Source organism: Aricia agestis, chromosome 15 (genome assembly GCF_905147365.1).
Source record: "Aricia agestis chromosome 15, ilAriAges1.1, whole genome shotgun sequence".
NCBI classification, from domain to species: domain Eukaryota; kingdom Metazoa; phylum Arthropoda; class Insecta; order Lepidoptera; family Lycaenidae; genus Aricia; species Aricia agestis.
Genome location: NC_056420.1, coordinates 3,395,942 through 3,410,228, shown reverse-complemented (window position 1 = coordinate 3,410,228; position 14,287 = coordinate 3,395,942). Strand labels below are relative to the sequence as shown.

Genomic DNA, 14,287 nt, shown 5'->3' with positions numbered 1-14,287 from the left:
CATTGTTAATGTTAAATATCAAATGTTTTTAAAGAAAAAAATATTATAATGTTATAAAGTGATTTTCAGTGAGCGTTCAAATATTCACGAATACAAGGAACTTTATTAATATAAAATAAAATTTCTAATGAGAAAAAAACCATTCATACAATTTCAAAAATACATCTATCTCTCTCACTGCCTCGAAACAAATCGACTGCTTAAATTTTGTTATTATTTGCTGAGTAGTCATTCTAAATGATAATTTTTTCATTCTACACTACTACATAGTATAATGAATAATATTATAAACATTAAACAAATTACAATTTGCTAATTTTAGAAGGCGCCCATTTTTTCACCAACGAGTGTAGTTTCCTGTTATTCTCCATAATATAAACCCACTACAGACTACGATATGATTCATTCTACAATTCCGTGAGTAGCCTTCAGACGGCAACATGATATTCGTATTGTTGTTTTGTTTTCTGCCAATTTTTCTCTACTTCTACTTCACAAGAACATTCGATTACTGGAAGAAGAAGAAAGTGAAGGGCCCCGAACCGACGGTATTTTTTGGCAACTTCAAGAATGTGACCCTAATGAAGGAACTCCCCACTTTCCAATTGAAAAGAATTTACAACGAGTACCGTAAGGAGCCGATCGTGGGTGTCTACCGGATGACAACCCCGTGGCTCGTCATCCAGGATCTGGATATCATAAAACACATCTTCATCAAGGACTTCGATCTGTTCTCTGATCGTGCCGTACCAATGACGGACAAGAAATTACACAAAAATCTCTTCTCATCCGAGACCGAGACGTGGAGGGTTTTGAGACATCAGTTCACGCCTTTATTCACTAGTGGCAAACTAAAGAACATGTTGCATTTGATCACCGAACGAGGCGATAAGTTTTTGGACTACATCGATAGGGTAACGCAGACTGATCCCAATCAGGAACTGCATGTCCTCATTCAGTTGTACACTCTGAGTACAATAGCAGCCTGCGCATTCGGGCTGGACGTTGATTTGACCACAAACAACAGTTTCCTGAACTCCCTACGCGACATCGACGATCTCATATTCAAGAGAAGGAGCATCCAGGACATCGTCATCATGTATCCGAATCTCTTTTCGAAACTGGGATCGTTGAAATTTGCAAAGAGTCTCAACAGTTTCTTCGAGGACCTAGTTGCGACTGTAATTAAGCAGCGAAATGGCAAATCGATAAATAGACACGATTTTATGGATTTGATACTAGATTTGAGAAGCAAAGGCGAAATCTCCGGCCCTAAAAGGGCAGATTCTAAAGAACTAACGCTGGAGATCACAGACGATATCATTGCGGCTCAAGCGTTTGTATTTTATGCTGCTGGGTATGAAACTAGTGCTACTACGATGTCTTTCATGCTGTACGAGCTAGCGAGGAATCCGGATATCCAGGAGAAACTGCATCAAGAAATAGACGAGGTACTTGGAAATAGCGATGGTGAAGTGACATACGAAACTCTCAGCAAACTGCCGTATATGGAGAAAGTATTCGATGAGACTCTAAGAGTATATCCACTGGTGGATCCTTTACAACGAAGAGCGATGGATAAATATAAGATCCCAGGCACAGATGTCACAATAGAAAAAGGTCAAATCGTGGTCGTTCCGGTCCGGGCTATACATTATGATGAAACGATATACCCCAACCCTGAGAAATTTGATCCAGAGAGGTTCGATCCGAAGGTATCGGCTGGGAGGCACGCGTGCGCGTACATGCCGTTTGGACTTGGACCCAGGAACTGTATAGGTATGTAAACATTCTAATTATCATATATTATATCATCACCGGTTGAGGGTCAATGATTGTAATTTTGGATAAGTCCTTGACTTAGACACCGCAATATACAACTACTCCTGCTATAATTAAGGAAACGTCTTTTTAGCGTTCCATAGTCAACAAGGAACGCTTATAGTTTTGGACTGTCCGTCTGTCTGTCCGTCCGTCCGTCTGACTGTCTGTCTATCCGCGGTTTTGCTCAGACACTAAAGGAGCTGCAAAGCTGTAATTTGGCATGAAAGCACATATATATGATGCTGACAAAATGTTACATAAAATCTTTAAAAAAAATATGGTACTTTCCCTACACATCACGTGGGGATGAATTTTTTTTTCGCGTCCATCCCATCGTGTGGGATGTCGTTGGATGGGTTTCTTTTAAATATTAACAGTTTTTTTTTTTTTTTTTAAATATCTAATCTAATCTAATATCTATGGACGCTTCACACCACGTCAGTCTGGCCCCGTGCTAAGTACCTAAAGGACTTGTGTTACAGGTACCAGACAACGGAAATATATTTAATACTATTATACTATACATATATTTAAGATTTTTATTATATCATACACATATTTAATACACATCCAGACCCGGGAACATTGAAAATTTTGTTCCGTCGGCGGGATTCGAACCCGCGACCCCCGGCTTGAGCTACCGACGCGCTCACCACTGAGCCACAGAGGTCGTCAATCAGTATTCATAGATCATTTTCCGATTTAGGGATCCGTTTGTGAAATATGAAGTTTTAAAGTGGATGTAACAGTCCCCCCTTCTACCACCTAAACGGAACTTCTGGATATGTGAAAAAGTTCAGGGGAGCAAGAAATATTATGCTGAATTTAAAAGGAAAACTATCACGGCTAAGAAGACTGTAAAGTTATTGAGTAATAATCGATCAATAAAAAAAATGTATTCGGCGAAGTATAAAGGAACTTTTCGTTCAATATCCTTTGGAAGTAACTGAGATGATGTTGTTAGTGTAAAACACGTAATAAATGTACAGTCCTTGACCATACAAAAATTTCAAAAAACTAGCGTCACTGCGGAACTGGTAATATTATAATTAATAAAAAAGTGTGTCTGTCTGTCTATTACCTCTTCACGCTTAAACAATCTTGATTTTTGTTATGCAGATACTTTCAGTGTCGGTAAAGGACATAATATTATGATAGTTTCGCCCATGACTATTAACAATGTTGGATGTGAAAAACGACAACTTTACAGGAGAGCGATTCAAAGTCTAAATTGTGCATAACTTTTGACTTATTTCAAGTAGGATCATGACTTTCAGGGTAATACTATAAAAGTTATTTACGTTTGATATGTTATTATGAAGATCTCGTATTTTATGCCTTAATATGAGAAAAGTCACTTCTGACCTTTTTAACGGGGTACAAGTAATGCTGATTTGTCGGAAATTGCATTTACGTCATTGTTAAGTGATAACTGTTAATTTAAAATATGTCGCATGTGGAAATTACCAACAAAAATGACAACAATTTAAAGAAAAAAAAATAGTTTTATGGACTTCTGTCAAATAAAATGTAAAAACAATGTACGTATGCAAGTACAAAACATTTCTTATGATTCAAATAATTCGGAAAATCAAATTTACATCCGAAATGTAAACTTACTTAAAACATTGAAATTAAAAATTATTACCAACACTATTTTGTTGACTTTTTGATAGCATAACTTAAATTAAATAAACAAAATAAAAATTTAAAAAATATATATTAATTATAAAGAGAAAAAGTTTGTTTTATTCGTATGTTTGTTTGTATTGAATGGGCTCAAAAACTACTGAACTAATTTTAAAAATTCTTTTACTTTTGGAAAGCTACATCACTTCCAAAGAGCATAGGCTATGTATTATTCTAAAAAATATTAGGGATCCTACCGAAAATAGCAAAAATACCAAAGTGGTAAAAAATTGCCAAAAATTTCATTATTTCGCTTCCGCTACGAAAAATACTGATGATACCTCAAAATAATGTTATACATGTTTATAGTACTCATCATTATCTACAAAAAAGCCCAGGGCAGCTTATGTATATCTTTTATGGTTAACGAATAATAACCATTACTGTCATATAAAAAATTTACTTCAAATCATCTCCTTGTAGCGTGACTTTTTTTGCATATTCGTTATTAATCCTTACCTACATAAATATCAAAATATTAATTGGAATTATGTGAAAAATAGAATTTTCCTTTAAATTATTACCATGAGCCAAATATTTTAGAAGTAAGGACAGTTTGATTTAACCTCAAAATAAAGCGTCCGCGCCGACGCGACTACGTCGGCGGCTACCACGAATGTGTAATGGAAAACATTATATTTGCAAGTCGAACGACCGGCTATCGATCTCATCTTCCAAATATGCTGGAGAGATGATAAGTGTCTAAATGTGTGGGGAATACAGAAAGTACTGGACGAAGGACTTTTGCAGGCCCATGAAACGAAGTTCGCGGAGTCAAGTAGTTCTTAAAAATTTCTACATTTTAGGACACTTACGTACCACCACAGCCTTTGTTTACATGAAAAATTGAGATTAGTATTTATTCGATAAATTATTCAAAAGCAGTCTTCTTCATCCGAGATTTTCTCTGATCCATTGTGGTATTTTAAATAGCATTTTAGATATTATTTTTGGGAATTATGTCACTTTTACATAATTTGAGTAAATCTTTATGTTTGTTGCCTACCTGCTTAATAGCAAAATTTCAAGAAAGTCTGGCTTTATTGCGGCTACTAGTCACCAAATCGCAAAACCATGAAATAACGATTAATAAATAAAAAATTATGTTAATTCATTATGTATGACATGTGCCAACTAAAACCTAATTTTCGCACAAAAATTACCCATTTTAAAGCCTTCTGAAATTTCTTAAAAGTCGGTAAGCAACGACAGATATGGTACAAACTACAAGCGCCATTTAATCAATAAGAAAAGTAAATGAAATGATCATGATTTAGTACTACCGACATTTTACCAATTTATAAATCCACATAACAATGTCAGAAGTGGCACTACCGACAATTTAACCATTTATAAAACCGATTAAAAATGTCGTATGTGGTACTACCGACATTTTACACATTTGAAAAACCGGTTAAGAACGTTGGATGTGGTACATCCTAAAATGTTGATGAAGTTAAGAATTCATCTCATAATCAAATCTAAAGCAATAAATCATAAGCTATACTGTTAAAAATATTTAAAAAATATTATAAAGAATAGTAAATACCATTTTCCGCACTAGCGTTAGCTTTGGAAATAATATTACCATCAGCATTTTTTGCCCTTTACTATATTTTTCTTCATTTTGTTGAGTACCAAGTTTTAATTGGCTGTGCTGATCTTGTAGACATTGAAAATGGCGTCGAAAAGTAAAAAAAATATAACTACGGTAGCAAAAAACAAGTGACAGCGCGATGTCCATTCCCTCCGTTAACATAGTCGGATGTGGCACATCGTGCGCTCTTACTCGCTTCCACGTTCCGTTAATAACGTAGGTAGTGACTATCCGACATTGTTAGCGGGCTATCTTAGTAATAAAGGACATTTTTAATGCTACTTCAGAAACTACGCATAATATAGTTTTTTGAAATGAAATGAAATAAAACAAAAATGTCGATTTTGCACATCCGACATTGTTAATAGCATAGACTTAATATATACTGTCGTAGTTAATAGTCATGGGCGGTTTTTAATACAGTTCCCACGCTCGCGAATTACGGCGCAACGGACTTGCGGACGTCATCTATGCACTGCATGACTGGTGAGACATTTGCAATACTTAAGGAGTGTACTCGGTACTCGATTCTCATTATAATTAATAATTATGTAATAAAATTAGGTACTTAATTTTGTACCCCGTTTAAATAAATGAACTATGGATCCTGAGTCAATTACGCGGCTAGGCAAGTAGCATACTATGCGGCCGTCGCGGCGGCGTGCGCCATCGGAGAAACACCGCGCCGCTACCCTTCCCGCGAGCGGTGTCCATGGGTTGGGTAAATAATTATTTTTACTTTAAACTACATTTACCCAGTAATCAATAGAGATATATATATTTTTTTTTCATCTAATATAATAGCCAAATATCACGTCATTGAGTATTGAAAATGTCTCACCAGTTATGTTGTATAATATTTAGATATAATATTATTGAGATAATGACGCTTGAAGTTCAATGATTGATAACGGTTATAATAGTGATCTAAAGTGATTTCTAACGTCAGGCAATAATAATCTGCCGTGCATAAACTTTACGACAGTATATTATAAGTTTATGCTGCCGTGTTTGACAATTTGGATGGATTAGGCGATGACCATTACGGAAATAATATTACGTGAGGTCACGACATTTTTGGTAACGATATCCAAAATGACTTATTTTAGATTGAGAAGATAAAGAGCAACTCTCTGATGCCAAATATGTCGGTCTGCCTGAGTAAAGTGGTTGCGTTCTCTTTATAGGGCGCCTGAAAACCCAGTTATCATGACCGAAAAAAAAACTATAATAAACCAGACAGCTATAATGATTCTAATGTCTAAGACCTAATGAGGGTATGATTAGCTTGTAATATCTCAAGCTTGTAATACTTAGTTGTTGAGGTTCTAATGATCGTGCCAAAGAAAAACATAATTATAATAAGGCTCATTTTATAGTGTTTGTATACACGATAAAAATAAGCCTTGGTTTAGAGCAATCTGATAGTACCAGCTTCTGTGTTTTCTGTAAATATGTAGCAATATTAAAATGTTTAAAATTATACTACACGAGCTTTTGCCCGCGGCTTCGCTCGCGTTAAGAATTATTTATTTCTTTTTTTATTTATTTTATTTGGTACACAAAACAGAATACAGCCAATATTAGTGCCATTAACAAACTCAAAACTTATCGACTAGACTATATTCCTAAATATGTGCACACAACATGATATTAAGCAGCACTAACACTTAAAATACCTTTAAGTTTACAAAACACACACAATGAAAACATAATCATCAATAAAGTATAAGTAGTGACAAGTTTATGTAACTTCCGGCTTAAAAATAATCTTTTTTAAATCGGCTTGAAATTTTTTAATATTATTGTTAAATATATCTATATCCTTGTAATTATTCTTACATATTTCGTTGTACTGGCGACAAATTAAAGTCATAGCATTATTCAAGGACACATTTGTCCTAACTGCTTCCATTGAAAAGGTTTTACCGTGCATATTTCGTGCTCTAGGTCTAATGTTAAAGTTGATTTGTGACAGGAGCGTAGGAGCATCAATATGGGAGTGAAGAATTTTAAAAAGGGTAATTATTCCCGTGTATACCCGACGAGATCGCAGAGTTTGTATTTTAAATTTAGATAATCGTTCCGAATAAGATTAAAGAGGGCGTTTTAATCCTAATCTACAGGCAAGCATTCGCAAGCAATTGTTTTGTACTCGTTCAATGCGGTTAATATGAATATCATAAAAAGTTGACCATATGATAGAATTGTATTCAAGGATACTATGAATCATGGAGAAATACAAAAGGAGAAAGCTGGATGGATTTTTAAAATCTTTAGTTATTCGCGCAACAAACCCAAGAAGTTTGTTGCATTTGTTGATAATATAGTCGTAGTGGTCTCTAAAAGTGAGCTTCTCGTCAAACAAGATTCCTAGATCTTTGATAGTAGTCTTCCTGATTAGACAATGGCCTTCCAACCTATAATCAAATTGTATCTTATTGACAAAGTTTGTGGTGAAAGTGATAACAAAGCATTTCTCGACATTTAACATCGTGCCGTTGATTTGAGACCACTTTTTAAGGATTTCAATATCAGATTGTAATGATATAGAATCTAGGATGTTTCGAATAATTGAAAAAATCTTAAGGTCGTCGGCATATAGTAAGCATGGATTATTTAGTTTTTCAATTGATCAAAATCCTTTCTTAGCGGATGCCTACGTTATAATATCTACCTGCATGCCAAATTTCAGCCCGATCGGTCCAGTGGTTTGGGCTGTGCGTTTAAAGATCACCATGTCAGTCAGTCACCTTTGAGTTTTATATTTATAGATTTAGGTACCATCAAAGTAATTGATTCATAGGCAGATGGTGGATCTACGTCATTTGGTTGGGTTACGTCATTTCAATACTATCCGTTATCTGTCGGCTTACTGGGTTTGACAGATTGTGACCAAATTACTTAGGTCCACCATAATATTATGCATTTGAATCAATTACATAAGAAACACAGGACATGAAATAACCACGAAAGGAACGCGCCTGCCTTCAAAATTTGAAGGCTAGTAATGGCGGATTTTACTAGAGACGATGCTAAAATATCGATATCGATACTTTTCCAAAGAATAGTAAAGGCAAACACCTAATTTGGTCTTTTAATTCAAATTTTGTAGACTAAAAAGTAAAACAGCGGATTTTACAAGAGACGTCACTGAATGAAATAATTGGCCAAGTGCGAGTCGGACTCGCACACGAAGGGTTCCGTACCGGTATAGAGTGAAAGTATACAAAAAAATGTGTTTTTTGTTTAATAATAATAAAATTATTATAAAGTAAATATTTAAGGGGGGGAGGCCTTAAATATTTACTTTATAATAATTTTATTATTATTAGAGTAAAAATATAATTAAGGATTTTGTTTGTGAAAATTTCAAGTGCCTAATTGTTACCATTATTGATTACGAGCAAAATAGGCCAAAAATATCACGTTTCTTATATGGAAATTGGGGAAAAGAGCATAAATATAATTGTTGTCGCGGTGTGTCGGGGGACCGCCAACAGTGTATTTTGCATTTTGTATCGCCACGTCACTGATTGTCTCGATTCTGTTCGCTGTGAACTGACCCTTAAACTATAATATTATGTGAAATCAAACATCTACATTAGCGGTCCCCCGACACACCTTGACAACAATTATGGACTAAAATATCACTTTACACTTAGGAATTATTTAAACTTAAAGTCAGTAAAATATATTATTTCATTACTTTTTAAATTTGTTTGGCGGGGTTTTTTTTAAATATCTTAATTTAAATTTTTTTCATGCTTTTTAAACTTGTGTTGGTTAAAGTGCAGAATAATTCCTATCAACAGGATAATATTATATCCCAATGAATACCATCTACGAATGTCCTTTTGGATGAGGCCGTCAATATGAGTCCAAACATGAAACCTAAACTTTGGGTTCATATGGAGCTCGGCTCCTATAGAATCCAGGTGATGCTGCACCAGCAGCATGCAAAAATTGATTGGCTATCTACGTCTTACTAGTTGTCGCAATTCAAATGAGCCCAAACACGAAACCGTTGCTCTAAGTTGGTGAGGAGTTGGGTATCCTATTGATTACCAGGTGATGCTGCAGCACCAGGTCAACTTTCCATTAATGTGTAAATATTCATAAATGTCACGAACTAGAATGCAATAAAGCCCACCAAACGACTGCAAGTTGCTAATCGGCCCTTCACGAACCAGATGAACCGTGATTTTTCAGCACGGAGCAGGCTGATGATGATGAACTATTTTTGTCGGGGGTTAAAAATACGATGAATAAGCAAAATTGGCGGCGATCCTAGCGACATCTATGTAAATCTGTAAGAACTAAAACACTAGGTACTCTGTTATGAGACCATCGATCGATCTCATAACAGAGTACTTAGTGAAGCGAACGCCTTCTATATCCAAGAGAGGGCGCCCCCAGTACCAAATCGACAACGAGCTCGAATACCATCCGCGCACATACTCTTTCTACAATAACAATTAATATGCCGCTCTACAGATCCCCACCACCTACTACCACTAGATTCTCTGTCACGGAATCTGACCCGTGCAGCAATTACGCATCGGCAATGAATTCTGAAAAAGAAATTGTTAAGACGCATGATGATGAATTCTCAGTCTTCATGTCAGACATTAAGAAATCAATCGACTTAATGGCTCAACCACAAGAGAGAACTTCAAGAAACTGTAAATGGCATCCAAAAACAAAATTCAGACATTATTCAATCTATGGATTTTATTTCAAAACAATATGTGGACATGAAGGACAGACTATCTAAAATGGAGACAGAGAGGATCAACATTCAACAACATGAAATATATCAAATGCCTTGAACAGCAGGTGCAACACTATAAGAAAAACACGGAAAAAAGTCAGAGGAAGAGGAAGAGAAGTTAGAAATGTTCCCATACAAAAAAAGGAAACTCAACAGGACCTGCTTATCTATGTAACAACTTAGCTATGTAACGAAATCAATGTTTGCATAGATGATCAACAAATCCGTGATATTTTCAGTCTAAAAACTAGAAAAGAACAAAATAGACCTATTATTGTTGATTTTACGACCGTTATCCAGAAAGACAAAATTTTATCATTATTCAAATCATATAACAAAGTACTTAAATAGAGCCAATAAATTATGCACAAAACACTTAAAAATTGAAGGAGAGTCGAAACCAATTTTTGTGACAGAATGTCTGACCCAAAATACCAAGAGACTATACTACGGACTACCTAGCAAGAGAATTTAGCATGAAGCACGCATATGCTTACTGCTGGACAGCTCATGGGAAAGTTTACCTGCGCAAAAAAGAAGGGCTCCCCTGCCGACGTATTTCATCTGAAACGGACCTAGACAATCTTATTCAATCGCCTGATTACTTTGAATAATGTATATTACTTTTAATAATAACTTGCCTGCATTTCATATTATGTACATACATTTAATTACTGTAACTTATATTTTCTATTGGTTGTTAGTAAAAAACTAAAGGGGTACTATGAAGATTTTTGTATGGAGCCTGGCCGACCTACTGTCCTGTTGTTTTTTTTCAAAAATGGATAGCTAACATCAATACAAACAAAAAATAATCTTGGACAAAACCGCGTAAGGTGTCACATTTCGAAGATTTGAGCTGCCTAAGTTGCAATATCTTAAATTGGTAAAACTTTAGCAGCTCATATCTTCGAAATGCGACTCTTTACGTGGTTTTTTCTAAGATTATTTTTTGTTTGTATTGATGTTAGCTATCTATTTTTGAAAAAAAAAATCGTGAACGCGAAAAAACACAAAGTAGGTCGGCCAAAATCTTCATATCCCTTTATTATTATGTTTCACACAAACGTTATGTACAAATAATAATCTACACTCTCTACGCACTAAACACAATTATAAACTCCACATCTAAAGAATGTACCTAAATTGCTTGACATGATATCAAAATATTAACTTTGACTCGATATGTAACTCTCGCTGGAAAGAATAATTACTGTTCAATGTGATATTATAATTATTTTGTCTATACTTTCGCATTTCTACTGATGGCCGTGCTAGGGCTACTGGAGTTCCAGTCTGACGGGCACTCGCGTTCAAAATTTAATTTTATTTATTTTAAAATCCTAATGTGTCACCGGTTCTAAAGATTTGCTATTGATCCTATCAAGTCACACTCGTGTCGTATTTTCCACTTTTTAACCGACTTCCAAAAAGGAGGAGGTTATACGTTCGGCTGTATGTATTTTTTTAAACCATAGTTTTCACTTTATTTCAAGGTATGCGCTTCGCCAAGGTCCAGTCCAGGGTCTGCATCCTGAAGCTGCTGTCCAGGTTCCGCGTGGAGTTGGCGGAGGAACAGGATATGACCTTCGACTGGAGGAGGATCATTATTGGTCCCCGCAAGGGATACAAGCTAAAATTCCTCGCGAGGAAAAAAGACGCCTGAATAGTGTGATCAAATATTTTTTAAATTAAATTAAAAAAGTTATCCATACCAAATATACATATATTATTCTATGTCCATCCTAATATTATTATAAATGCGAAAGTGTGTCTGTCTGACTGGTATATGTCTGTTTGTTTGTATGCTACCTCTTTAGGCCCTAACCACTTAACCGATTTTGCTGAAAGGTATGGAGATGCTCTTAGTCCCGGGAAAGGACATAGGATACTTTTTATCCCGGAAAAATGTACGGTTCCTGCGCGATAACGCGATAAACGATTTTTGGCGCAACGGAGTTGCGGGCGCCTACTGTATTATAGTTATAAACGTGTAGGAATTCTTATGCTTTTTAGGCCCGATTCGACCTAACTTGAAGTTATACGAGTATAACTATCATGAGAATAATTTTACTCCTTTAATTTACTCTAGGATATTATCGTTTGCATTTTACCAAGTTACTCAAAGAGTATGAAATAAAATGTCAATTATAGTTCACAATGACACCGACCGTGACAGTTGACACCCTGTTGTGCAACACCTCCACCAAAATAGCCCGTGTAAATATTTACTCCCGTGTAATTACCTCATTCTTGGATTAGAAGTTGGAAAAACGCAAAACCAGCTTACTCTTAGATCAGGAAACAGTTATACTCGAGTAAAATTTTACTCCAGTTTGGTCGAATCCGCCCTTATTAGAAATAAATTAAAATATAAAACTGTCAAATGTTCATAAATGCGAGGTGCTAGTGTAGATGTAAAATCTGTGTGATAGTGTGCGTTGATATGATTCTTATTATTTTTTATTTAATAAATAGTAAATACCAATTAATGTATTATTTACGAAATAAATGAGAAGACTTTAGACTAATAAAATATACTGACATAATATTGAACGATTGATAATGGTTAACGATAAAACAAATTATTATTTTTAACAAAAAAATAAAACCGACTTCCAAGGTAAAAACAATAATAATATGGACTAAAAAGTATTAAATAACTCTTACTCTTTAATATTGCCTTTTTCGGAATTCGTCTAAATCTCAACTATTACTGTAAGTACATACTATAGTCTACATTACTTTGAAGTCGGTACCAGTCCCAAAAGTTTCAGATATTCTGACATTGACTGAACTCACGATTTAATTACCTGGTACCGACTTTAAAATAATGAAGACTGTAGTATGTACAGAAATAGTTGAGATTTAGACGAATTCTGAAAAAGGCAATATTAAAGAGTAAGAGTTATTTAATACTTTTTGTTAATAACATTATTATTGTTTTCACCTTGGAAGTCGGTTAAAATTTTTTGTTAAGAATAATAATTTCACTCTTTTTAGTTATCTACAAGATAAGGCTTTATGCGTAAATAACCACTACGAATGTTAACTATTCACAAATCACATTATGTTACTGTAAGCGAAATTGTGGTAAATGCTTGCAGTTATCTAAGCGATACTGCAATTTCCAAACTTTTATCATTAAAGTTTCATGAGTTCTGTTCAGTGTCTCTGGGTCCATCCATGGACCCAGAGACACTGAACAGAACTCATGAATTACTCATCAAGGTGTCCCCACCTTCGTATGAAATTTCACTTATTTGTAACATAATTTATTTAAGTTAAGTACTAGAAACAACTTCTTAACCACTATATTGTGTTTTAATAAATTTCAAGGATTTACCTCAACTGCATATAGATCCCATCATCAGATCACCACTTTCGAAATTGTTATACAGATATTTCGTAATTGTTATAGAGTTATATACAACAACACAAGAATTATGAAAATCGGTCCACAAACACCGAAACAATCATCAAAAACATCAGCTTCGATGCAAAAAGTACCACTAATTGGGTCATAATGTGATGACGGATGACCCATGGTATAATAATAATTGTGATGATGATGAATAATCAAATTGATATATTGGCTTATGCTTTCAGTGGTTTAAACAACGCCAAAATCCCCGAACCTGTATCTATAATGATTCAAAAGTTCTGTTGGGTACCTTCGGATCCAGGGTATAACCTGGTGTGAAGTCTTTCTTTTTAGTAGCATGTGCCTCGAATACTTCAGAAAAAATTGAAATCACTAACCATACTTTCACTTTCCATACAAATTTCAAGTTGTCCCCTCGATTCCTCAAGGATCCCATCATTAGATTACCACTTTTGTGAACATGGTACCAAATTCGAGTTAAACCCTATACAACACGAAAAGAATTTTGAAAATCGGACCACAAACGGCTAAGTAATCGTTGAACATACAAAAAAAAGATACATACAGCCGAACGTATTACCTCCTCCTTTTTGGAAGTCGGTCAAAAATAACTGTAAGGGAGATTACACAAAACTAATTAAAATTTGTCAAATTTTACCAGTGAATTATAAACTTCCGGTTAATAAACTTAATCGAAATTATATTTATTAAGTACTCAATATTGTATCGAATTCTAAAATTAAATTTTGATCACAGATTAACCGCCGTACTCAGAGACATTTAATTACGATTAACCTTCAATTTAATGGAGAGTTTGACAGATAATGTATGGAGCTTATGTCAAAATTTTGAATTAATTACATTTAAGTAATTAATGTTCCACTATTATGCGGTAGCAGAGTAGACAGAATGATAGAGTATGTCGACTTAGAACTGATGTTGAAATTTTTAAATTTGACGTATTATGACGAAAATCGTTGCTAGGGTTGTTAACATAACAACATCGTCAACAATAACA

At 34.8% G+C, this 14,287-nt stretch overlaps 1 protein-coding gene across 1 annotated transcript; it reads left to right on the top strand.

Annotated features, from left to right (window-relative positions):
- The first annotated feature begins 395 nt into the window (after positions 1-395).
- LOC121734052 (cytochrome P450 6B5-like) lies at positions 396-11,603 on the top strand. Its single transcript, XM_042124456.1, has 2 exons — positions 396-1,779; positions 11,381-11,603. The coding sequence occupies exons 1-2, from the start codon at positions 441-443 to the stop codon at positions 11,548-11,550; spliced, it is 1,509 nt and encodes a 502-aa protein (XP_041980390.1). The 5' UTR covers positions 396-440; the 3' UTR covers positions 11,551-11,603.
- The last annotated feature ends 2,684 nt before the right edge of the window (positions 11,604-14,287 follow it).

Bases quoted from the DNA above. Each gene is read 5' to 3' on its own strand.
- LOC121734052 (XM_042124456.1), top strand. From the start codon at position 441: ATGATATTCGTATTGTTGTTTTGTTTTCTGCCAATTTTTCTCTACTTC. The intron at 1,780-11,380 runs GTATGTAAACAT...CTTTATTTCAAG, and splicing joins TGGACCCAGGAACTGTATAG to GTATGCGCTTCGCCAAGGTC.